This window comes from Anguilla rostrata, chromosome 8 (assembly GCF_018555375.3).
Source record: "Anguilla rostrata isolate EN2019 chromosome 8, ASM1855537v3, whole genome shotgun sequence".
Taxonomy (NCBI): domain Eukaryota; kingdom Metazoa; phylum Chordata; class Actinopteri; order Anguilliformes; family Anguillidae; genus Anguilla; species Anguilla rostrata.
Window position 1 is genome coordinate 8,473,159 of NC_057940.1, and position 26,567 is coordinate 8,499,725.

The window sequence follows — 26,567 nt, forward strand, 5'->3', positions numbered from 1 at the left end:
AAAGCAAAAGTATAAACAGTGCGAGAACATGCTTATTGGAGGGAAATTTAGATCCACCTATTTATTATGCAATTGGCTGCAATATACAGATACCTTTGGCTGGACCAACACAAGTTCAGGCTGGCCTGAACAGCAGATGATTGGCTACCGACTGGCCAGTAGAATGAAACACAATTGGCCACAGCATCACCTATGGAGGGAGGGCTCCAGACATCAGGACAAGCCATTTTCGACTCCATGGAAATGCATAACAGCATAACGTGTTTTAACACAGAAACCGAACCAAACATTGCCGAAGACTGGAGGCAAGAGACCCTGGGAACCTTTGGGGGGGCGGGGGGGTTGTGCCTTTCCCAAATGGCCCACATCGTTTTCATGTACTACGAAGGATTATTTTAGATACTTACCAAGTTCCCGATTACCTGCCAGCATTATAATGGTGGGTATAGAGGCATTCTAGGGTTCCTGATCTAAAGAAAGAATACATTTCACAGCTTGCAGTGACACTGCGAGGTATATCACCAATTTAATCTTCAAAAAAATAACATCTAATCTTATTTTTGGACGTAACAATTGACAGAACATGCAGCCTTACACAACTGTGCTGGAAGCAGTAGTATTGGCGCAATGTAAAAACCCGTATTTTGTAATGGGGAATAGGTACAATAAGTGTGTACCACCTCTGGATAAATGTCCCCTGTACAAGCTGCTATGATTTGAAGCACTTTGCCTGCTTTCAGAACACGAACCCCAAAAAATTTTCAGACCGTGAACCCCCCAAAAAAACCAAAATATGACACTGTAAAGCTGACCAGTCATCAGAAACTTCTTTTAGTTTCGAAAACATAAGACTCAAGTCAGAACACAGCCCGCGAAAATATTAACTGCGTGGAGGTAGCAAACTGCCGCAAATTATGGAACACAAGCAGAAGACAAAACATCTCCATCATGCAGGAAATTAAAACCTTCATAATTACAAAAAAAAAAAATCTAAACGTTAAAGACAAACCAAAGTTTCAGTATTCGAAGAATTTATTGTTCTGGGCAACATAACCAATAGCTCTATAACAAGATGCAAGAGTCCTTAAAGAGCTGACCTCGGTAGTCAAGGAGAAAAATATTGAGGGGTTACCAAATTTCAAATGAGGGGAAAAAAAAAAAAAACGAAAAAAAAAAACAAACCAAAAATACAAAAACGCATATATCCAGTCCTTCACAGTAGGCGACAGAATTTAAAAAAAAACAAAAAAAAACTCCATGAGCGGCTACTTGTTTTTCCTTGCGTCCCCCAACGGGATCATTAATAATATTAATATCAACATCAATAAAAAAATAATTACAAGTTAAAAAGAGGCGCCGGCGTCGCTGGTGGCAGCGGCGGCGGCGGCGGCTGTGAGAGAGAGAGGTGGTTGGCGAACAGGGGGCCGGCGGGCAGTCTATGCGGAGAGGTCGCTGTTGTCGAAGCGCTCCTGGTCGTACACCTCGGCCACCACCTTGCGGCCGCCGAACCAGCGGTTGTTGAGCGCCTGGATGGCCTTGTTCATCTCGGAGGCCATGGAGAACTCCACGAAGATCTTGACGATCACCTCGGCGTCGTCCTCCTCGCCCTGCTTCTCCTGGTAGATGATCACGCGGTTGACGGCGCCGAACTTGCCGCACTCCTCCGTCACCTCGCCCTCCAGGTCGTCGTCGATGTCCTCCGGGCCCACCATGTTCCGCAGCACCATGACCGTGGACTGGGGGGGGGAAGAGACCATTAACGCTTTAAAGGTGTGAGGTCACAAATACGTGATTACAATGTTCTTAACTGAACATTCTAATGCTGATGTGACAATCACTACTGGTGACTGAAAGCAATGGAGTTCTAGAACACTCGCTTATCATTTTGAAAAAAAACATTCTTTTTTAAAAAAAAACCCTGCTCCTTAAAAGACCTGTTTGGTAGGGCGGACCAGAATTACACAAGTTCGCCACAGCTTTTAGCATTGTAAACATTAGTTTCATGTTGCCTTGCATCTCTGCAGCATTACCCCGTTAATCGAACAAACAAGCTGCAAGCAAGGCTGAGTCCCTTAGCCAGACTTGCCGCCCAGGAAGCCCATATAAGGACATTGTCGAGCGAGTGTGCGTGCGTCTCCTCCCACCTCCTGTTTGCGCAGCAGTTTCTGCATGACCATGTGCCTGGCGCTGCTGCCGGAGATGCTCATGTGCTCCTGCTCGCTCAGCATCTCCTGGCCCGTCCCGTCCTGCAGCGCCTCCTCCTCCTCCTTCTTGGCCTCCTGCGCCGCCGCCGCCGCCGCCGCCAGGGAGGCGGACAGCGCGGGCGGGGAGGCCAGCACCGGGTTCACCAGACCCACCTGCGGCAGCACGGGGAGGTTGGGCCGCGCGGGGGTCACCCCTGGATGCATCGCGGGAAGGGGGGGGCCGGGGAAGGGGGGGGGAGGGGGCAGAAGAGGGAGGAGAGAGATTGGAGAGAGGCAAAAGGTTAAGCCAGCTTGGGGTCCACTTCAGTGCCCCAGACCGAATGATCCTGCCCCCCCCAACCCTTTGGTCAGAGAGGGGGTTTTACCACCAACCAAAGGCTGAACTGTGGGCTCTTTGCTTGAAGTCACATGAGAACGCATCCCTAACCCCCCACCCCCCCCACCCAAGACATAGCAAAGAGGCAAGAGCGGCCATGCAGGGTTATTTTTAATTTTACTGCACAGAGAGGCAGTTCTCATTTGGTCTGGGTTTTAAGTTCACTAGCTGCCTATAGAAGATGATGCCAAAAAATAAATACTTGTGAGATGAAACTGGCGTCATGACTACTGGCTCCTTCACACAGTTTGTTCTGTCTCATGCACGTGGGCACAACTGCTCTTAGTGAACACAGCCCACAGGAATCAGCCCCCATACTGACCGTTACAGGCATAAACTCCCAGAAGCACTCGGAGAAAAGGCAATGATCATCTGAGCTGACAGAGGTTTCACAAAGCCCCCAAATTTTGTGACATTGTAAAAAAAATAAAATAAAAGACAGAGGCCCTGTTTACACTGATGTGCGTTCCTTTCTCAAGAGTTACCTGCTGAGTTACCTGAGTTCTACTGAAGGCAGAAAATGGAAATGCTTTGATTACCACATGGTGGAAAAACTAAATGAGATATTACTGCACTCCTGCATTTAAAAAAAGAAAAAAAAAAAAGATGTTTTTGTTTTTTGTTTAAAAAAAAGAAAACACTGGTGTATCTTTAATGTGAGGGTGGCCCAGTGGAGCGTGAAAACGCATCACAGCGGCCACACCTCCCACCAAAGATGCCTCAAGCCTGCCTTGGAAGACCCTGCCATGTAGTGTTGATGCACATCAAAGTGAAATCCACAAACACACGGGAATCTGTAAACTCACTGGCCAATGGGAATGTGAGATTTGTTTATGGGGGGTACTAGCAGTTGGAGAGAGAGACAGTCCTCTTCACACTTGATGGTCAATGTGCAGCAAGGGGGGAGGTATTTAGTGGCCGCGGTTGGTGCAATTGTGGACGGTCAGAGAGGGGGGGGGGGGAGAGAGAGAGATAGAGAGAGGAAAAAAGAGAGAGAGAGAGAGAGAGAGAAAGAGACAAGGAGAGAAGAGAAAATAGAAGAGAATCTATTAGTTGAGATGTCCCGTTACAGGTGAACCATCTTTTATTGTACTTGTGTGTAGGAGCTTAACGGCAACCTGGGGAGAGAGAGAGACACGCGATCGACTCAAGGAGGACGAGACATTCTGCGAGAGGAGAGACGGGAGCCCAGCTGCGTCCGCGTCCGCCGCGCTGGTGGGATGAGAGAGACATTTACAAGAAAAAAAACAAAAAAATAAAGAAAGAAAAAAAAAAAATTAAAAAGTCAACACAGACCGTCTGGTTCGGACATAGCCGTGCGTGGAACGACCGTGCAAGCTTCCTCACATCCACCCCCTGCTGCACTAAAAAGACTGAGAAACATCGAGGGCTCCAACGTATTTTCGCCCCCCAAAGAAACGCTCCTCAATCTCCCCCTGAAGGATCTCGCAAGCTTTTGGCACAGTGCGTCTAGCAAAGAATCTGCGGTTCGACCTTGAGAGCGGTGGCAAGGTCAACCGTGCCGACGGTCGACAAGGTCGAAGAAGCGAGCTAGCTAGGGAATGGCAACCCAGCTAAAACAAAAGTGTCCTCACAATGTCACTGGAATGTTCTGTCAATGTTGTAACACTGCCACTGCATGGTAGCGACACTGCGAGGACATTTTGCGTTGGCTGGCAACGGCCTGCTACAGAACTCCCTTCAGCACACAAAAACGGCTATAGGGGAGAATGGCTCTGGATTTCCCCACCAGGGAGGGTTAAGCAATGAGCACCTCTCTCGCCTTTGCATCTCATCTCCACTGGAGAAATTACACTAATGGGCTTATAATAGGACTGGGATGCACACCACCATGACTCTGCGCTTAATTATTTTCACATCAAACTAACAATGCCAATCTGAGTCCTGGGATTCGAGCTGTACATCTTTCTGTTCAACTGTAAGCTTCCGGAAACAGACTGGGCTGAGATGTGCTACTTTCTTTTTTTAACCTCCTGCCATTTTGGTTCTGTACTCAAGAGCTACCCTCAAAGCCCTCCTCAATGCCACCACTGCTCATAGAATTACACTGCAATTGTGGACTGCCTTCAAATTAGTGTCCAAAAAGTGTTTCATTGGAAGGCAACACTGGGGAAATTGGAACTTGTCGATCAGAAAAAAAATGAAGTTAAATCAGGGCTGCCTTGTCATTCTCCAGTGTTCTTCCAAATGGGCGTGTCACACAACACACACCTGCACGGGTCAAAGTTCCACAGGTGATGAACACAGTAAAAAAAAACCTAGCACTTACCTTGATGGAGTATTGTTCTCACGAGCACATTTTTTGGAACCGCATGCAGCGAACACATGCCACACGAGACGCACAGAGCACGCTCCGAACCACGGCGTGGAGGCGGGGCTATCTCAGGAGGACGAAGGATGTTGGGGCGGGAGTATAAAAAAAATGGGGGGGGGGGGGGTTCATGGTCGCCACCTAAAATGAGTGACGGGTCCCTGCCCTGGCAAGGGGGGGGGGGGGGATGTGCCTGAAGGAGCTCAGCGCATTGGCCAAATACTCCACTGTGTAGTTAAGTGTGCCATGGGGAGATGGCTCTGAGTGGTCAGTGCTGCGTTTTGATAGCCGGCTTTGGAGGCAAACATCAAGTTGCCTCAATCAGGAGGAAAATTAGAACGATCATGTCGCACAGCGGAGTGTTTTCACAGCCTGCAAACACTCAACCAGCCATCAACATATATCTGAAGCTCCAAAAAATTATTATTGTATTTTTTTTTTTTTTGCGTAACCAAATTCTGATTGCACGTACGGACCCTGGTTATCCTTCGCCTACAGAGGGCGCTGTTCTGACCCGCAGCAGGGCTCGTCTTGGTACAGAACAGCTGGCCGGACGGGACACACCGGGTCAGCAGGACTTAAGAGAATTCCTCTGGTGCGCAGGCCTGAACAGGGGCTGGGACTGCTGGTAGGAGGGGCGCATTTTCTACCGTTTCACCAAAAATGAACCTCTAATACCCCACCCCCCACCCCCCAACTTGTGCTCTAAGGTCATGGCGGATGGGGAGGGAGGGGGGAGCCGACGTTCCCCTCTGCGACGTCACTCGGCACGGGGCGACTGAGGGCTTGTTCTCCGTGAGGAGGGGGCCTGCGTCGAGGTGGTGGTGGTGGGGGGTCATCCTTTCGGCTGGGCGGTAGCGCGATCTGTGCTCCTCTTCCTCGCATCCCCCCCTCCTCCTCCTCCACTCTCTCTCTCTCTATCCCTCCCTCCTTCCCCCTCCTTCTCTCTATTTATCTCTCTCTCTCTCTTTCTACGCTGTCCGCGTACCTGTGATGACCCCTGGGGCCTGGGCTGCCATGACGGCCTGCGGGAGCCCCCCCAGCTGCTGGGAGAGGGACAGGGCGGCGGGCGAGGCCAGCGCCCCCAGCACGGACGCTCCTGCTACAGCTTCCTGGAAGAACAAAGCGGGAGATAAGGGAACACCGCCTGGACAGTGCCGGTGAACCAGGACATGGAACACAGAAACACAAAACACGGGGGGACGAGGACGGGACGAGGACGGGACAAGACAGACGCAACACACAGTCTCTACGGGGGGGGGGCCGGAGCCCCTCGACCCTGCTCCTGGAGACCCACCGCGCCCCTGTGGGTTCACACTCCAAACCCTAACAAAGCGTACCTCATTCAACAGCTAGAGCACGCATTGAGCTGCTAATCAGTAGAACCAGGTGTGCCAAATTAGGGTAGGGAGTGTAAGCCTACAGGACCGCAGATCTCCAGGAACACGGTCGGGAAGCCCCGGTCCAAAATGGCTGATCTAAAGACTCGGCTGTGCTCTAGACAGTGCTCTCTTGACGTGTGGTGTACTTAAGCACGACCACCGAGCTGAACGTGAATGTAACTGCCACAGCACAACGCCACACTTCACCATGGGACTACCATTTAAATGTGAACGCCACCAGACGAGACCAAAAAACATCAAGACGAATGATCTAGGACGATGAAATGGAAAAACGACGACATTAAGCGACACTGCGAATAAAACAACAACACCGTTCAGTTTAACCTGAGCTGACTGAGAACTACCTTAATCTGCTATAAACTGACAATCTAAGTCACAAGGCCAGCAGGGAGAAATTAAAGGACAAAAACTAAACTCAAACATTCGTATTTGCTCATTTTCTTTCAAACATTGGGCTCATTAATAATGCTCACATGCTTGCATGAATGCCTCACCACTTCCACCAGTTGCCAATTCGCTCCACTCTGCAGTTTATCAGTGCAACTGTGCAACCCAATGAGTTAAAGGTGTGCACATCACACAGTAATAACACAGGGCTACAAGTGCCTGAGCAAGGAGGAGTTCCTCTAGCACCATGAGGCAGGGACAGTCATGCCAACACCCTCCCTCCCTGGGCAACACTACGCCAACTGATTCTGCTGGACTAGCAGCCCCAGTCGGCGCCAACACGCTCAGGATTCCATACCCAGTGCCACTACGTTTAACCCTACGCTTCAAGACCAGCCACACTGCGGTTTCTGTCCAAGTCTATTAAAGTCACTCCCTCTTTCTGTAACGAGGCACCCAATCTCTCGCGGAGGACAAGTATCAACAGTTACCCGACTCTTCCCTTGTGTCCCTCTGTTTGCCAAGACTCTACGAGCCTAATTAACAGGGCCCAGGCGTCAAGAGCCGCTAGCTACAACAAGGTGTATCAAGCTTCCTGACAGAATCCTCCCGAGAGTCATTATTCCGTACGTTAAACTACAGGCGCTAAACAGCATCGTGAGCACTGATAAGGCTCCGTGTGCAATAAGTCGCAGTCCACCATTTTGGCTCTTTTTTTAGGGAGGTGCTTAAAGAAAGAGTTTCTTTATAGAGAGAGTTTCTTCATTGCCTGAGAGGATTCTGGGTATTTTTTTTTTTTAATTCTACACTATTTAGAAGCTCGTTTTTTTCTCTCTTTTGTTTAAAAAAATAAATAAAAAATGAATCCGACAACAGCTGCACCGAATTCCCAGCTACATTTCGGTCTTTAAGACGTGCTGCTTTTAAGAACACAGGAGCGCTGAAGGAATATCCCAGAACAGCCTCTCAGCCACAGTAAGGAAGGGCAGAGAGTGGCTGCAACCCACGTTAGGGCTAATAAATGAGAATGTTCTGACTGAAAAAAAAAACACAAAGATACGTGCTCTGACAATACTTTAACGGGTCTTGAACTAGCCGAATGCTTTATTAGTCTCATTTTCAGCTCGCAAAAACGTTTTGAATGCGAATGTTTCGATACACATTCAAATCCAATTCTAAACATGGTGGAAACAATAGCGCCACCGCGAAACCGAAGCTCAAAACGTTGCGGTCACACCGAAGGTCGAGCCCTAAACCGGTCCCAAAAACAAACCCGAGCTAAACCTTCCAGGCCGTGGGTGCACTAGCTGCGGGAACTGACAAGTAAATAATGTTAACCAATGTTAACTAACTGCTAACTAACAAGTGGAAACCTTGCACTGCAACAGTATACTCCAACTACCACTACAATGAGAGCAAAAGGTAGTCTGCGCTATATCATACAGGACTGTTCTGCATCTCTAAGGGGTGGGAGCCCTTTGGATTTAGATCGCTAAACTCCTGTATGGCTGTTCTGCGCTGTCCTAGCAGGCCTGCTGGGCCCCACCCCGTGTGCTGGGGGGGGGGGGCTGGCGGGGGTCTTTAGATATTTACCTGGGCTGTGATTTTGGCGGTGGCAGCGGCTGCCGCCACGGCGGCGGCGGGGGGGAGCCCGCCGGGCGTGGTCGGGGTCAGCAGGGGCATGGGCGGGGTCACGGCCTTCCCCACCCGCAGGTACTGGCCGCCCAAATCGAAGAGGTTCATGGAGGAGACCGCGTCTAGGGACGACTGGGCCTTGTCGTATTCTGTCGGGGGGGGGGGGGAGGAGCCAGGTCAGAACTGAGAGACGGGGAACCAGCGAGCCCCGCATACGGGGGGTCGAGAGGAAGACTGGGTGGCGGGGCAGTGTAGTGCAGGGGTCCTCAATCTTATCCAGAAAGGGCCGGTGTGGGTGCAGGCTTTCATTCCAACCAAGCAGTTTACACACCCGATTCCACTAATCAAGGTCCTTAGCAGAGACGCTAGTGTTTGATTAGCAGAATCAGGTGTGTAACTGCTTGGTTGGAATGAAAGCCTGCACCCACACCGGCCCTTTCTGGATAAAACTGAGGACCCCTGGTGTAGTGTAATGGGTAAGGAACTGGGCTCGTAACCCAAAGGTCGCAGGTTCTATTCTTGGGTAGGACGCTGCCATTGTACCCTTGAGCAAGGTACTTAAACTGCATCGCTTCAGTACGTAACCCAGCTGTATAAATGGATGCGATGTAAATTGCCATGTAAAAAGGACGTCTGTTCAATGCCTGTAATGTAATGTAATACCAGAGTATTGGTACTGACTGAACAGGAGGCTGGTAAGACTGAGGAGGGGTGAACTGCAGGGACCTGATCCTAGTCCACCATGAGGAATGAACGTGATGAGGATGAAGCCGCTGATTGAGTGAAGTCGCGTAAGTCTCTCTGGATAAGAGCGTCTGGCTAAATGCCTGTAGTGTAGTATAGTGTAAAGTAGTGTAGAGTAATGTAGTGTAGTGTAATGTAGCTAATGAAATGTAATGTAGTGTAGTGTAGCTAATGAAATGTAATGTAGTGTAGTGTAAAGTAGAGTAGTGTAGTGTAATGTAGCTAATGAAATGTAATGTAGTGTAGTGTAGCTAATGAAATGTAATGCAATGTAGTGTAGTGTAATGTAGCTAGTGTAATGTAGCTAATGTAATGTAGTGTAGTGTAGTGTAATGTAATGTAGTGTAATGTAGCTAATGAAATGTAATGTAGTGTAATGTAGTGTAGTGTAATGTAATGTAGTGTAATGTAGCTAATGAAATGTAATGTAGTGTAATGTAGTGTAGTGTAATGTAGCTAATGAAATGTAATGTAGTGTAATGTAGTGTAGTGTAGTGTAATGTAGCTAGTGTAATGTAGCTAATGAAATGTAATGTAGTGTAGCTAATGAAATGTAATGTAGTGTAATGTAGCTAGTGTAGTGTAATGTAATGTAGTGTAGTGTAATGTAGCTAATGAAATGTAGTGTAGTGCAGTGTAGTGTAGCTAGTGTAGTGTAATGTAGTGTAGTGGTGTAGTGTAGTGTTATGTAATGTAATGTAATGTAGTGTAGTGTAGTGTAATGTAGTGTAGTGTAATGTAGCTAATGTAATGTAGTGTAGTGTAATGTAATGTAGTGTAGTGTAATGTAATGTAGCTAATGTAATGTAGTGTAGTGTAATGTAGTGTAGTGTAATGTAGCTAATGAAATGTAGTGTAGTGTAATGTAGTGTAGTGTAATGTAGCTAATGAAATGTAATGTAGTGTAGTGTAGCGTAAGGAACGGCGGGCGCGGGGACGCTCACCGATGAAGCCGTAGCTCTTGTGCTTGCCCGTGGTGGGGTCCCGGGCCAGCGTGCAGGACTTGATCCGGCCGAAGGCCTCGAAGACGCTCTTGATGTCCTCGTCCGACAGGTCGGGGTGGACGGACGCCACGTAGATGCGGTTGAAGGCGCGGGCCTCCTCCGCCAGCTGGTCGATGATGGGCTGCGCCTGGCCGATGTTGCTCGGCCGCCCCACCTGAAGCACGGGATCATGGGAGCACGGGTCAGTCAGAGGGGGGAGGGGCCTCGTCCTGACAGCTATAACGGCTGGCAGAGACGGAGAGACACACCCAGAACCCAGAGTTTGGGTGTCCATGCCTGAGGACCTGTGTTGCCTATTTAAGTTAATATTCTCTTCTGCTGACAGTTCTGTCAGGTACATCTAAAGGAAAACTATTTTCACAATATAACCACAACACAAGTGACGTCAGCAACATAACTGTGATGTCAAAAAATAAAGGCAAAAGTCTTCAATTATAGAAGGTATGTATACTGACAGGAAAAAAAAAAAAGTTCCACCATCGGGCATTCACAAGCACTAAACAAGCTTGGATTGTCCCACTGACAACATTTGAGCATTTTCGAATGGTTTTAATGGGGGAATCGTGAATAATGTAAAATGCATCTGTTTGCACATGCTGTAGTTTAGCCCTGGTTCCTGTCACTGGCAACAGACACAGTCACAAGCCGGTGAGAAGGTGGCAGTTCACAAATGCTGCCGAGGTCTAGCACCTCCTGTCCTGACCCTCTGGGGAGGGGTGGGGGGCCTCACCTTGATGTTCCTCCCTCCCAGCATGACGGAGTTCATCTGCTCCAGGGCCAGCTGGGCCGCCTCGGGCACCTCGTACTCCACAAAGGCAAAGCCCTGCGGAGACAAAAAAAAACGGCAGTTGGGCAGTTAGGGGCGGGGCCACAGCGCTTCAAAGCGCCGCCCGTCCGTGAGGCTCGGCACTTCAATCCCCCCGCGCAGGCGTTTCATCAGAGACCTTTAAGCAGAGGTCACCTGTGAAGCCGGCGGACAGAACCTCCCCAATTACCCAAAGATACAAACAGAAGCCACCTTTATACAGGAGCACAGGCCAATGAGAGTACAGACCACATCGGCAGGTCCTCCAGATTTAGATTTAAACACTGGGCTGAATGTGTCGTCCTGGCTTATGGCTGTTAAGACTAATGCAGCAGACCATCTCAGAGACGTGTGGAGGGAAAACTGTAAAATATGCCAACAAGAGGTGGAAAATCCAGGTTCAGAAAGTAGAAGTCCTCCCCAGAATTTTGTTCCCATCACCTGGATCTGCTAATTAGCACAATTCTTCAGCCAGGAAGTAGAACTGATTAGTGAAATCAGCTGGCTGAGTTCATGGCTGGAAGAAAAACACAGCAGGACTTTCTGACCCCTGGACTTCCCACCTCTGACGCAGACACACAGACGGAAACCTCTAAAGCTCCCAATGTGATCTTTTTCAAAGCCAGTGGTGCTTATTTGGTCTGCATTATTAATCTTGTCCGCTCAGTTGTGAGGTGTTGTTAGAGGCAGAAAAAAAAGAGCGCAAATTTAAGAGAATTTACAGAGGCATAAAAAAAAAAAAAGAGTGCAAATGTAAGAGAAACGACAGCGCAAGGCTCCGGGGCCCAGACCTTGTGCTTCATGGTGACGGAGTCCCAGGACATGTCGATGCTCTTGATGGGTCCGAAGGGGGCGAAGGCCTGGCGGATGGTGTCCTCGCCCAGCTCGTAGTAAATGGAGCCCACGTACACCCGGCACATTATCGCCAAGGCGCGCTGCCGCTGGGCCGCCACCTGCCAGGCCGCCAAAAAACAAAAAAAACAAAAACAGGGTCACGCCCACAGAGCCTCCGGAGCCAGAGGCGCAGCATCCGTACGGACTGTGAGGTCACAGCAGCTATGAGGTCACAGTAGGCAAACAAGAGTTCCGGTAACAGTTCTAACTGCTTAAAATGTCAAGGATGGAAGTGCACACGCTAAAGTTTCAGATTACACTCTCTAATTTATAGCGGTGGGCTCTGGAACAGACACAGTTAATGACTTTTGAAGAAATATATATTTTTTAAAAACAAAACAACAAAAAAAAAACATGTCTGTGGCCCTAAATGATCACATAGAGCATTCAAGCCTGGCAGTCGGCTCTGAAAAGAACAGCACGAGGGCAAGAAAAGGGTGGTACTGACCGACTGCAGAGGCGAGAGGGCGTCTCCGAAGCCCATCGTCAAGGAAGCCATCTGAAAGCCAAGGACAGAATTAGGAGCAGGAACTGAGAAGCACGCTGCAGTCATTCTCTGTCGTGTTCTCCTTTTACACGGTCATCTCTTGCATGGATATCAGCTTTTTTTTTTTTTAAAGATATGATCCAGAAAGCCAATGTCAAAGTAAAGAATTTCATGAAAGGATTTTCCTTTCCTTGACATTGCCAAATTAACGCACTGCAATGAGAACATTTTTACCCAAGTAAACCTCACAGAGCCTACGGGACAGGCCAAAACGAGAGAGCAGGCAACCCACATAATTAATGCATTAATTAACTTTCGCAAGAGTCTCGCCCCCTTAGTTACTGTCGTCAACCCAAAAACACAAGACGACAAAAGGACAAACAACCCAGCCACCAACAGTCCCATGCTGCGGATGTAAACAGGGTAGTTAGCCATCCCTGAGCTAAAACGAGGGTTCGGGGACAACCTCTGCAGTATAGAATGGGGGGTTACATGTAGGATCTTAAATTATGTCAAACACACAAGAATGGAAGAAGAATTGAGGCCTAGGTTGCCAGGAGATTAGCTGCCCGAGGCAGGACCACGTGGAATACAGAGCATCGGAAATTAAAACAGGGGAAGGAAGGAAGGGTCTTGTCTTACCAAGTCCATTTCTAATCATTCTAAATAATTGCTTGGAATATTATATTCGCTTTCTGGGGAGGGGGCCATTAAATATTAAACAGCTGAGGCAATAGAGGTTCCTCATCTCAAATTCATGGCCTAACTGAAAATAAATAAGGAAAAGGAAAATGGCTGCCTGAACAGCTGTGCGGTATGGCACGGAACAGGCCTCCAAGCTCGAAGGCCAGGGGCCTGCATGAGGAAGCAGGGTTACTGGGTTAATGGGATAACTGCACCGAGTAAAGCCCAGAACCCTCCCAAAACCGGAACACAGACTGAAGTAAATTTTAAAAAAAAGAGCTGTTGCAGGGTTTTAATCAGCACTTAGCCAGCAGACTCAGTGATCCTGCTTCATGACACAGGCCCCACATACTGCAACAGAAAAATCCACACTCAACGTCAAAAAAGAACACGCACACAACAGGGTGTAACACGATAACGCTGTTTATATTACGCGGTTTGTATCTGGAAAAACTCAAGCGCGTAAATATGAAGCGCGCACAAAATCAACTGAAGTTTTGGTTTAAGTGGATTTCCAGGTAAACGGCACACGGCGACTCACCTGCAGGCTGGTGAGCTGCTGCTGCTGGTGGGCGAGGGTCTGTTTCACCAGCACGCTCTTGATGCTCTGCTCCATGGCGTACTTCTTCGCCTGCGCGAGCGAGCGAGGAACGCGTCACGTTAGAATCCACAGACAGGAAGCGCCGGCGTGGCATGGCGTGCCAGGCGCCCTACTGCCCAAACACCTTACAAACACGCCCCCTGAACCTTCATTTAACGGCAAATACAGCTCAGCGGAAAAAATACGCAAGTAATCAATCAATCAATCATTTTTAATGACCACACGACAGAGGTTGGTGGAAATTGCTTCCGGTACAGCATGGTGGGTAAGCTCAATTCAACAGTGTCAGTGACATCAAGCACGGGCAGATATCAACATCCCATCAGACCCAACGACTAGCACACAGACAATATTCACAGATTGCCACAAGACAAAAATTCAAAGACAAATATTTCCAAGAACATTATTTACAATTTAAACCATTCGCCCGACGTCTAAATTTCAGGTGTGCTTGAACGGCACGTTCCGCACGCAAGACTAGTTAAAGGAAGCGGAATGCCAGTTAAGGAAGCCTCACCTCTGCAGTCCCGTTTCAGGTGTGCCAGCGATTGAGGATAGAACCAGCAGACGGACGACACGCTGGCACCGAAGACATAGCACTGGCAGTGCTGTTCCTCCGTACATACACACACGCGTACTGACCAACGGCGTGCGTGCCAAGAAATGGAGGGGAGCTTCAAATTCGGAAAAACATTTATCCCCACAGAACCCCTTCGGTCGCCCAATCTTAAACCCGGGGATGAACTTCCGCATCCATCAATTTGGCGACACGAAAAAAAACTTGCTAGGAAACCACCTCAAAATGTTTATCCACGTTACCACTTCTGTTGCCCTTAGATTGAGACGGGCAACATTTCTGCAGTCAGCCTGCTACGCAGAAATCATGACCTCTGTCACAGCGCAAGTGCGACAACTACTGTTTTATGCGGTCTGTGACTGCGCGTGTCTGTGGTTTTAGCGTGTCAGTGGTTTTAGCATGTCTGTGGTTTTAGCGTGTCTGTCGTACTCTGTGCTTAGCGCTGAACCTTTTAAGCTCCACCCCCAACAACGCAAAATGTTCTAACGTCGTCTCTGGAAGGTTCTGTCGGCGTCACGACGCCGCCGCCAACATGGCCGCCGGGACAGCCCCGTCGGCACGGAGCCCTTACCTTCTGCAGCGCCTCCTGCTGTTCGGGCGTGAGAGGCGGCAGGCCGAGTTTCGAGGCCGTGCTCTGTCCATTCTCCATCATCAGAGCCTGGCCTCCCTGCGGACGCAGACAGGCTCGGTCAGGGACCCCCGCACCCCTCCAACACCTCAGACGCCCCCAAACACACACACACACACACACGCACGCACACACGCACCGGAGGGGGAGCTGAACGCTCCCCCGGCTCGCCCCCTCACATCAACACGACCACAGATCAACACTTGGGCTCAGTCCACTTATTCCCTCCCTCCTGGTTTCAGAGCAAACTCAAAACCGGGTTCTCATTGGCTGTAAGGGTGGGGGATCTGAATCGGGGCTGTCAATGGCTTGGGTACCGTTCTCGACTTTGGCAACAGAAGTAAAGACTGTCCCACTTTAAAGCATCTTTAAAATATTGGCTGGAAAATAACAACTGACTGTCTTGCTCCAGACTAAGCATTTACTTCACTGAAAGTCTGTTATCCGTTTTTCCTCCAAAGCAAGGGGTCCCCAGTCTTATCTGAAAAGGGTGGGTGCGGGTGCAGGTTTTTGTTTTACCCCTGGCACCACAACACATCACTCAACTGATTACCGTGGTCTTCAATCAAGACCGTGATAAGTAGAATCAGGAGACTCAGTAACAGGCTCATGCAAAAACCGGCACCCACACCGGCCCTTTCTGGATAAGATTGGTAACCCCCCTGCTCTAAAGAGATAACAGACATAATGTACTGCATGTTTAAATCTAACATGTGACCATGGGGGGGTGCCTTAAAACTGTATAATTTCAGGCATTTCTAAAAGACTGCAATAGTTATGCAGTAAAATAAACAGAAACCAAATGCAGGGTTCGCCACTTTGAGCTTGCTCTGAAAAGACGCGTCACTTTTAAAACGCCCTGTGCATAACTGAACACTCAAAAACTGCTGCCATTTGGTGAATGGGGGGCACAGAATGATTACAATGCAACTTTGGCATCCAAACATTTTTCATAAGTTTATGCAATTCTGCTCATTCAAAAAACAAAACAAAAAAAACAATGATGTTGCCAATTGAAATGCAAATTACACGCTACGGCCTTGGGGAAGAAGATTGGAATGCAATTCACATCACTGCAGTGCAAAATTTACTAAAAGTAATCCATGCATGTTAATTCATGGGTTATATGACTGATATTCATTTACAAACTGCCATTGTCATAATCACATGGAGCTTACATTCACCCTCAAGACTGGACTACTTATGCAGCGCGTGGTGAAGCCACCTTATTGACTATGACACAGAAGAAAACATTTTAGTACCTTTTGCTCTTATGAACTCCAGTGGTGCCCTGCCCCCCCCTTAAGGAGGTTTCAACCGAATTAGTTCTGCCATTGGCTTTGGAAATATAGTACAGTCAAGAGATACGCTCTAGAGCACAAACGACACACAGAGAGAAACAACAAAAAAAAAAAAGAAAAAAAGGAAAAGAAAAAACACAAACCTACTTAGATCAAGTTATTGGGAGAGGCAACACACTGTGAACACTGTACATCCAAAGTTAATTTTTTTTAAAAAGGGTGGTCAAACTTTTTTTTTTTTTTTCCCCCAGCTGGGGAAAACACAAGACAGTTTAGATAAAATGCCTTGAAAGAGGAACGTGTTATGGCTGCCAAGGAGGAGGCATGGAAAACCAGGACCTTTTAAAACAATCCTAATTCACACCTGCACCCAGAAGATACCGTGCTGTCCCATGATTAAGTGAATCTATTATGCCTAACTAACTGCCTTTTTCAGGCTACGTTTAATGCAGCTACACCTTTTTGGTGCTGTAAAAGCAAAAGGAACCCTAACCATGTAAGAGCGCTTAGGTAGTGCAAAAACACTTATGTGAAACTGGAAGAACTCCCCAGGTGTTTTCAAGCGTTTAACACAAGTTCTAACATCGTACAGGTTAAGGCTATGTGGTCTCGGAATACATCTAGTGCTACAAACAATGGTCGTTAAAAGCAGGTGTGTTCACCGGACCATGGGGCAGATCAGCTTAAATATTCAAGGTAACGTACAAAATACCTTGAGTGTTTAGCACCTGTAACGTATCCTGTAACACTTGTATTCAGTTGGCCAATGTTACATCTTTCTGTCAGTGTGCGAGCCATTTACTAAACATAAAGTGGCTTGGCACCACACACCATACGGCCATATTAGTAGTGCCAAGAGATCTGGTCGGGTTGAACAGGCCAACTCACGAGATCAAAAAGTAGTACTCTCTACTACATATTCAAAATGAGGCTCAAACAATTAAGCTGATGCAGAGCCTTCACGCACAACCAGGCGGCACAAGTGCATGCTGGGAAGATAAGCCCCTTACCTAGCACCTGCTCTTCGCTGGGGTCTCCTGATGCGCGTTACCCGTGGGGAGATAATAAATTGGGAGAGCTTTTACAGTTCAAAACAGAGTCTATAGGAAAAGAGAAATCCTTCAGATGAGTTAAAAAAAATACAATCCACCAATGGCCGTATGCCGTTTTTCTCAAATTTCCATACGCAGCTTATTTAATCAAAACATTTACGTAGGCATTTTTAAACATAGAAGTGAAAAATTAATATTAACAACAAAACTAGAACCAAAAATTTTAAGGTCTGGATTTCATTGATAAACGTGAGACTATTGTTTTGAACTGCATCACTTTCGACAAAAAAGCTCCTTAATTCGCCAGAGAGGTGCATGATCTTAAATAGTTGAGTATAACACATTTTGGTTCATTCAAGTAGACCAACGACCGTTTTCTAAAGGAAGCCACTAGCAAAGTAATCTGGCAATGCTACGTGCCCAAAATAACGAGACGTAGTTTTTTCGGACCTACCCATGCGGGTACAAACAATTTCTCTAACTTACAAACTGGAAGAAATAAAATAAAATAATTATCGGCAACAGTGTTAGCACAATTCATCTTAGCCAGCGTTAATCGCCCACTTTTCACAATCGCATTTCTAGTTTGAGCTGACGTTACAATGACCCAACTATAACGATATTATACCAATTTACGTTTGTTAAACTGAAAACTGAAAATTGGTATCTTCTATTACTAACGTTAACGTTAGTCCTTTAAGATGCACACCATGCAATTTAACTGGGAAGCTAGCGTCAACCAAAAACATGAGTGGCCTAGTATGGAACCATCGATACATCGCCGCTAGTAATACTAACATGATATTTGGGAGTTATGTATATGAAAAATGCAACAAAATTGGAGCTAGTGCGAAGTGTAGCTAGCTATCAAACTAGTTTCAGACATAGCTAGCCAACAAGGACTACGCGCGGGGAACCAGCTTGCTCCCTAGAACAAAGTAGTCCGTCAACATTTGCTAACACAGGGAATTTTTGGTCCAATATATACACGTTCTGTATCTCTATATTGCAAGCGTTCTAAAAAGTCTGTTGGCGAATGCAGCTAGATATATGCTCATATGTCTATTCTGTTATTACACTCAAAACCGCTTTATGCGATATACATTTAAGTTTTCACTTTAGCTCCTTGGCTAACATTAGCTTGCCATCGAAGCTAGCTACCTAACCGGGTTAGCGCAACGCAGAGGTGGTAAGTTTTTCCCATTTCCAAGTATAACGCTTCCAACTGCGCAACACGTCTATTTCTGGCCTGATATTGTTTCTTTGCGTTTTAAAAACACGAATAGACAACGAGCATAAAACAGAACAATAAAACAAGCCTGCAAAAGTATTTTATTTACCGCAGTCACTGCCACCGCCATGAAGCACACCGTCTCATGCACAAGGCCACACCGATGAAGACTACGAAGAATCGCGAGATTTCCGTATTCGAAACGGAGCGGTTGCATTGCTACAAAGATATCGCGAGCCTTCCATGTGGCTTACGCTCTTCTTCGTGCTCGCGAGAATTGCTATCAATCGAAAAATCCATGGGCTTCTGCCGGGCTTCTGCGAGCTAACGTAGTATCGGCTGTATCAGCATTTCCCTACTCCCTTAGATTGATTTTAAATGGTCAAAATGTCATAAATCGTTTTTGTGGTGTTTCTGTCAGAATATTTCCTGGAGATCAGCTTCACTAAAAAAATTAATTTAAGTCAAAGAATAGTAAAAATGTGTGAGAAATACAGCTGTACTGCATGTTACAATTAAGCATCCTATCATGCTATGTGGCATACATAAAAATTCAGAGCAGGCCCAGTTGACCTCAATTTTGGATCACAATGGCAAGAGGAAAAGATCTAAGTGACATTGAAATGAGGGTTCATTATTGGGGCACAGATGGCAGCAGCTTCAGTCACAAAGACTGCTCAACTGCTATTGTTTCAATAGGAACAGTGACTAAAGTGACATCTGCATTTAGATCTATGGGAAAGACCTCAGTAAATAGGGTCGGAAATCATAGTCAAAAGTGCACATTCGATGACCATGATGCTCGTGATGCTCATGCATTAGTGTGATATGGAAGGAAAAACAGAAGTGCAACTCTTCCTCAGGTGACTGAGAATGTCAATGCAGGACATGATCAGACTGTGTCAGCAAGAACAGTCTGTCAACAACTAAATAGAGAGGGATATTATAGTAGGGTTGCAGTGCATAGAGCCCTCATTACAAAGACAAATGTACATTTGAGAGTTCAGTGGCGCAAAAACCATAGGCACTGGTCTACGGAGATGTGGGGGGAAAAAAAGTGACATGGTCAGATGGGTTATCCTTCACCATATTCTTGACAAATGGGCGAGTGCATGATTTTTCCTTTTATATGTCACCCATTTCTATATATGTGTGTACATACTTATATATGTATATATATATATATATATATTATAGGATTAATTAATAGACTGACTAATGTTAAGAGCACTTAACTGGCAGTGCTGCTTTCTGCAGTATCTCATGTAAGGTGGAAGTCCACTACACTCACCAGCTTCCTACGGTACAAGAACAGCTATCACAAGGTGGCACAGTAGAGGACGTCTGCTTACGTCAAATGACAATAAAACTGTCATCACTTTTATTGGTAAATGTTATGACTGGTAATCATAATGTCATAACATTTACAGATAAAAAGCGTTGACTATTTTATGTCAATTGACGTAAAGTGACGTCACCTTTTATGTCGCCATGTGTGTGTGTTATGTCAGCCTTATGTCAACGGGTTCGAGTAAACCGTCACAAACACATCACTGTCTTTTTCTCAGTGGACCAGTCATTCGGTTTCTTGTTTCTTTTTTTGGTCACCTGTGTAATTTCAATTAACCTTGTTCAGGAGTTCAAACAGACTCAAAAAAAAGGCACCACACAATTGCTAGAAGTCCGTTTCCTCATTACTACTTTATTTTAATCATTGTCATTATTATTATTATTATTACTATTATAGTACAATATTTTACATGAGGACAAAACTGACAAGGCAAGCCAAGGTCATGACACATTCAGTCAAACATACTCCAGCAGGCATTTTGGGACGGCTGTGGGGTTAAGTCTGCTCTTTTTTTCAAGTACAGGACATTCCTTCCTCTCGTCAAGCGCCCGCTGTGAGAGCTGTTCTTTCAGCTGCTGAGGCAGGGCTGCCCAACCCTGTTCCTGGAGATCTACCGTCCTGCAGGTTTTCATTTCAAAACGCTAACAAAAGCAGACCTCATTCAACGGCTAGAGCAGTGCTGCCCAACCCTGTTCCTGGAGATCGACCGTCCTGCAGGTTTTCACGCCCCACCCTAAAATAAAGCTCTTGGTGGTGTAGTGGTACTGTAAGAACAGAGGCTGATATAAATAAGCCACGAGGAGAGGACGCATGACTGGGTGGTGTACTGAAGTCTGAGGCAGAGAGGACTGTCCAGGCTCTGCGAAATCCCTCCATTAGTGTGAGAAGAGGCACAACATGCAGTCATGCCCGTAGTAAAGAACAGTAAGGAAACACTTGCTTAATAGTACTCGTACAGTGACACTGGCATAACATCGTGCAGGAGCATTGATGGGAACCAGAAAAGCCTCTTTGAAAGCTTGCAGAAATAAAAATGTATATTTTTTAATAAGCATTAGCAGAAAATGCTTAAGAGCATTATATACAGAATAAGAGTAAATCGAAGAGTAAATCGTTCACAGGATGGCCCCAGAATGAACAGTGATTTACACACTGAGAACAGACGGTGGAGGAGGTTTAAGTCGGTCTACTGGAGAATTTGGCCACACAGCCTGGTTATCTCCTCCAAATTTACCTTCTAAATTTCTTCTGTCCCGCTGAGGAAAAACAGGACCACGGTCTATGGTTAACCACAGTTAAGATGGATCCCGTACAGGTCTAAGAATGGGACATTTAATGTGTCTGACTGTCCACTGGCCATTCATTAAGAGCAGTGGATGGTTACTCATTTGTCCTTCAGCCAAATGACCAAATCACAGTCTGTCATTCTTAGCACATCTTCTGTAATCCTGTAGTGAGTGTTTGTGTGTGCATGCCTATGCGTGTGTGAGTGTGTGTCCCTGTGTGTATGCACGCACACACAAGTGAGTGTGGGTATGAGTGTGTGTGTGTGTGTGCACGCTTGCATGTGTGAGCGTTTGTGTGAGAGCGTGTGTGAGAGTGTGAGTGTTTTTGTGTGCATGCTTGCACGAATGTGCGATTGTGTGTGATTGTGTGTGTGTGCGCGCGTGCACGTGTATGTGTATGTGTGTGAATGTGAGTGTGTGTGTGTGCATGTTTGCGTACGGGGGGGTGGGTGCTTAATGTTACTACTGCTGTAGTAGCTTCTTTCCGGGACTAACAGCTCTGGCGCTGCACGCACACACCTGCCGAAGGCCGCGATGGAAGATCAGCAGCCCCACAGACGGGAGAAAGCTCACAAGGTCACACGTTTAATACATTCGGTCCTCACAGAGGCGGGGCGCCCCATGGTCAGTCGGAGCCACCAGAACGACCGGCCGCGAAATCGACAGCCCGCCCGCCGATCATGGGGCTCATTCCATTGCAACGAATGGACGCTATTTCACGGAGGAGGCTCGCGGTCCATTTCAAACTCTGTCAAAGTGTCGGAAGTGTTCCGCAAATTCAGTTAAGACTTTAAAGGAAAAACAAAAACAAAAACAAAACGAGTATCAGACGGAACAGATATTGTTGTGGATCACTAAGGGACAAACAAAGGCACTTGCGTGTCATTTGCTTGCCTGACTGACTGACTGACTGACTGACTGACTGACTGATTGATTGATTGATAGATTGACTGACTGACTGACTACACATGCAAAACCTTAACCAAAAAAAGACAGCATACCTATATTTCAGAATTTGCTTGACGGGGAAGCTAATAACATTATAAGGTTATATATATATCCATTTATATATTTTTTTTATTTCACACTGGCTGGCCAGCTGATACGTACACAGAATATACTGCCGAGACAAATTTGAAGCTGTACATTTATGAATTTAATTCTGATTTCTGAAAATTCTGGAAATTCAGACTTCTTGAAAGTAAGCTCCTTTTAGCAGTGACAAGTGGCTAAACCTTACGAAATAAATCTTTTCTTTTTTTTGGACAAATTTTAGACATTAAGTTAATTAGCAAACCAGTATCAAAATCAGAAGTTGAACTAAAAGCACGGATATCGGGAAGGTACAGTCTTTCTCTAATGACTGGACTTTCTGAGGCCCTCCAGTTTCCTGTCAAAGGTTTCCTCCTCAATGAGCCTTTCAGACGAGCTGCGACTCTGTCTGTCCTTATATAATATGACAATGAGGAAGAAGCACGTTCACAAATGCAGAAAAGAAGTGCGTCTAGACAAAATCAAGAGAGAAAGTCCTGATGACTGCAGCACTGTGGGAAGGCTGAGCTCTGTCAGTCCTCCCACAGGAAGCTTGCTGTTGTGATGTAAGGTCCCAATGCCTGGGTCCCGTGGTCATCTTCCGTGCCCCGTTCTGACCAGCTGAAAGCTGAGCACCTTTTTTTTCTTTTTTGCCCCTCCTCCATGAACTCCCCAAAAAATCTGTCCTTCAGACCCCACCCAGGAGTCCTGACACTTAAGTCCTGGTTATGTGGGCTCTGGGACAACCTTACGTTCATGCCCCCCCCCCCTGTTCTGATGCCGCCCCCCCCCCCCCCCCCAGTGGTGGGGGGCAGTTGTACAGGGGGCAGGGCACAGCACGTCTTCAACACAGCCCAGGGGAGCCAGACGCCCCAGCCTGGTGTTTACACAGCGCCTCCTCCAGGAAGCCGGCCAGCTTCTCGCAGTCCTCCTAAAAAAACAGAGAGGGCTGTGAGCGCTCTGGACAAGAACAAGGAACACGGCCCACCACCGGTAGGCCCAAACACGCCTACATACAACTACACTACCCATACATACAACTACACTATACCCCTACATACAACTACACTACCCATACATACAACTACACTACCCATACATACAACTACACTATACCCCTACATACAACTACACGATACCCCTACATACAACTACACTACCCATACATACAACTACACTACCCATACATACAACTACACTATACCCCTACATACAACTACACTACCCCTACATACAACTACACTACCCCTACATACAACTACACTATACCCCTACATACAACTACACTATACCCCTACATACAACTACACTATACCCCTACATACAACTACACTACCCCTACATACAACTACACTATACCCCTACATACAACTACACTATACCCCTACATACAACTACACTACCCCTACATACAACTACACTACCCATACATACAACTACACTATACCCCTACATACAACTACACTACCCATACATACAACTACACTATACCCCTACATACAACTACACTACCCTTACATACAACTGCACTATACCCCTACATACAACTACACGACACCCCTACATACAACTACACTACACCCCTACATACAACTACACTATACCCCTACATACAACTACACTACACCCCTACATACAACTACACTACACCCCTACATACAACTACACTACACCCCTACATACAACTACACTACACCCCTACATACAACTACACTACACCCCTACATACAACTACACTACCCCTACATACAACTACACTATACCCCTACATACAACTACACTACCCCTACATACAACTACACTACACCCCTACATACAACTACACTACACCCCTACATACAACTACACTACACCCTTACATACAACACGCAACAGCGGCTCTGGGGCATGCTTGACTGAGGAGCCATAGCAGATAACTAACATTCATTTAGCATTTTTTTTTCCCAGAAGCTCAAAGAATTTACAGTGTATTCAGGGCATAAATACAGATTAGTTTCACATCTTTCAAACCACAATATAAAATTTAGTTTGTTGAAATGCTCATTTAATAAATGTTTTCTTGGGAACCTTCTGGTATACTGAAGGGGGCACTGAGTAAAGAGTTCTCCTTCATCACACTGCAAGGAAAGGGAGGAAGCCTGGACCCCAAATTCCTCAGGAATCACCACGCAGTCACACCTACCTCACAGATAAAGGCGTAGTGCACCAGCTCATTGGCCAGGTCCTTCGGACTGTCAGCTGAAACACACACACACACACACACACACACACACACGCACACGCAAACGCGCACACGCAAACACAAACGCACACGCGCACACACACGCACACATCAATAACCTTCCTAACAAACAAAAAATTATTTCCAACTATTATTTTTCTCCCCCATTTTAAACTTGCCACTGCTACCGAATGCCTAGCGTGTGCAGATGGGTTGAGATATCACACATGACGTGCTGGATGTTTTGCTATGGCAGAAACGGTCGGTCACACAGTCAGTTTGTACTGAAAGAGCTCTATGACGTACAGAGAGCTTGCTCCGCTCAGGATACGAGAGGCAGACTGACTGAGGATCATTTGAAAAGTGTAATTCTATGCCGCCTTTCTAATCTTCCTCTTTCTGAATGAATCAAAACAAAACTGAGCGGTGAAGATGCAGAGCTGGTAAATGTTTGAAGACTCAACTTTAACCAGCTGAAAAACACCATCTGACCAAAAGGTGGCACTGTCCCTGAGCCTTTTCCTTCGGGAAGAACCGGAGGGGTCAAGGGGTCAAACCAGGTCCGCTTCAGTAAAAGGTCTGCTGCGTCTCGCATGAACTCGCCGTCGTGCGTCCCTTTCACGTGTCACAGTGTAGCGTGCGCTTCCGTAACACGACACCGCGATAAGTCAACAAAAACGCATCGACCGCAAAAAACGCCGGTAGCGAATCGGCAACCGACGCTCCTCCGTGTCGTAGGGCCGAAAGCACCGGTGTGTGACAGCCGTCCCCGAAAGCCGTTACGGGTGATTAAACGCTGTGGCGTTTGTGTGTAAGAGGCTGCCGGGACAGCCCCGGGGCCCGATAGCACCGCGGCGCTGTAGCGGCTAAGGCTGACATTGACGGCGGCGTTGGATCGAGGGCCGCGAGGGCGGGGGTGCGGGTGGGGGGGGGGGGGGGACTCACAGGGCAGGACGTCGCAGCTGAGCTGCCGGTGGAGTTTGTCATCCATCTTCAGGAAGAGAGAGAGCTGCACGGAGACAAGAGGGGGGGTGGGGGGTGGGGGGGGATGGGGAGGCGTTCAAAATGGATCAGGCAGCCACCATAGATTCCACTCCACTGCATTCCAATCACACTTTTATTACCAGCACACCTACAACCCCAGCAGCCCAAAGCACTCCCAGTGTGCCGTACCCCTGAGACAGCACAGACCAAAGTCAATACGGGGACACATTCGCCAGCTCACTTTCAACATGCAGTTTTTTTTGTATCACTAATCAGATCCATGCAATTGTTTTCGACTGCAGTATTTTATACGCATTTAGACTTGTTTCATTCTTATTCAACAGTAAAATAGTGAATGTATTTCTGAACTGAGTATGACATAAGTATTGCATGAACTGTTTCATTGCTATGACCATAAATATAAGGTGATAAATTTGATGAACCTCTTAAAATAAAGGTGTACAGAAAGAATACCCGGAACCCCCCATCCACAACTTGGTTGGACAGCTGGGATTGGGCAAAGCAGAGAGTAGATATTGACTTACATGCGTTTTGGTCCCTTCCTCATTAGACTCCAGATTACAGTGCATCTGTACAACCTAAGAACAGAACCCCGGTCAAAGCTAAAAACAGGACATTGGCTGAATCAAGGTTATTTATATATTATGTAAATATATACATTTATTTACAGGCATTTGAGCATTTTTTTTCTAAACAAGAGTGAGCGCAAACTAGCATCTACTGTCTTCTGTTGGGCAGGTCAGGAACACCATGCTTATAAAATCCAATCGGAAAATGAAAAAGGACAACAGAAAATCTAAATGTCATCCTGTCCAAAGAAGTTTATAGAGCAAAAACATGGCCCCTATCAACAAAGCCAGCATGAGTGATTGTTCTTCTAGGGCCCACAATTAACACAGTATATACATTTCACACAGTCTGCCAAACTCTGGGCTTTGGGCTAGCCTGAGATGAGCCCAATGGGTAGGCTAGCCTATTTTTAAATAACTGGAACCTCAATCAATTTAGTAGGTACAATTTACCAACGGACATGTTTTGGCTGATGCCATTCTCCACGGACGTTTCGGCTAACGCTGTTCTCAACATTATGACATTAGCCGAAACATGACCGTCAATAAATATACCTACTAAACTGACTGAGGTTCAAGTCATTTAAGAGAGTGGTCCTCCATCTTCTTTTTCCTGCTTAGTTATTGTTTTGGAGAACCCACGCACCAGGATGGCTAAACTAAGTGCAAGCTAAAAGCTTCTACGCTGGACCGTTTCACAGCAGAGCTCCTGCCCTTCTCCCTGCCCCGCGGCGGCCATTTTAGGTCCCCGCCACTGG

At 46.8% G+C, this 26,567-nt stretch overlaps 2 protein-coding genes and 1 non-coding gene across 5 annotated transcripts in view; all 3 read right to left on the bottom strand.

Moving 5' to 3' along the window:
• Positions 1-1,204: 1,204 nt before the first annotated feature.
• Positions 1,205-18,596, bottom strand: LOC135260729 (poly(U)-binding-splicing factor PUF60-like). 2 transcript variants are annotated; one of them, XM_064346202.1, is made up of 11 exons: positions 18,455-18,596; positions 14,705-14,800; positions 13,497-13,586; positions 12,233-12,283; positions 11,682-11,843; positions 10,816-10,908; positions 10,026-10,239; positions 8,296-8,486; positions 5,901-6,024; positions 2,145-2,398; positions 1,205-1,736 (listed from the first exon to the last, which is right to left on the bottom strand). In XM_064346202.1, the coding sequence occupies exons 1-11, from the start codon at positions 18,560-18,562 to the stop codon at positions 1,437-1,439; spliced, it is 1,683 nt and encodes a 560-aa protein (XP_064202272.1). In that variant the 5' UTR covers positions 18,563-18,596; the 3' UTR covers positions 1,205-1,436. The 2 variants fall into 2 exon arrangements, with proteins under 2 accessions (XP_064202272.1, XP_064202271.1); XM_064346201.1 differs by having other exon boundaries at positions 5,901-6,033.
• LOC135262288 (small nucleolar RNA SNORA57) lies at positions 14,091-14,226 on the bottom strand. The gene has a single exon (XR_010332168.1). It is a non-coding gene; the product is annotated as a small nucleolar RNA SNORA57 (small nucleolar RNA).
• A 1,431-nt stretch (positions 18,597-20,027) lies between the features above and the next one.
• The window catches only part of nrbp2a (nuclear receptor binding protein 2a), a 62,566-nt gene continuing 56,026 nt past the window's right edge, over positions 20,028-26,567 (bottom strand). For both annotated transcript variants that reach the window (XM_064346204.1, XM_064346203.1), the window contains exons 15-18: positions 25,765-25,818; positions 25,181-25,244; positions 24,197-24,252; positions 20,028-22,945 (exon numbers count right to left, since the gene is read on the bottom strand). In XM_064346204.1, coding sequence (XP_064202274.1) covers positions 22,859-22,945; positions 24,197-24,252; positions 25,181-25,244; positions 25,765-25,818 — 261 coding nt within the window. In that variant the 3' untranslated portion in view covers positions 20,028-22,858. The remainder of the gene's footprint in view (positions 22,946-24,196; positions 24,253-25,180; positions 25,245-25,764; positions 25,819-26,567) is intronic.

Bases quoted from the DNA above. Each gene is read 5' to 3' on its own strand.
- LOC135260729 (XM_064346201.1), bottom strand. From the start codon at position 18,562: ATGCAACCGCTCCGTTTCGAATACGGAAATCTCGCGATTCTTCGTAGT. The intron at 8,487-10,025 runs GTGAGCGTCCCC...CCCCCCCGACAG, and splicing joins CAAGAGCTACGGCTTCATCG to AATACGACAAGGCCCAGTCG. The intron at 6,034-8,295 runs GTAAATATCTAA...TCTCCCGCTTTG, and splicing joins CCGCCAAAATCACAGCCCAG to TTCTTCCAGGAAGCTGTAGC.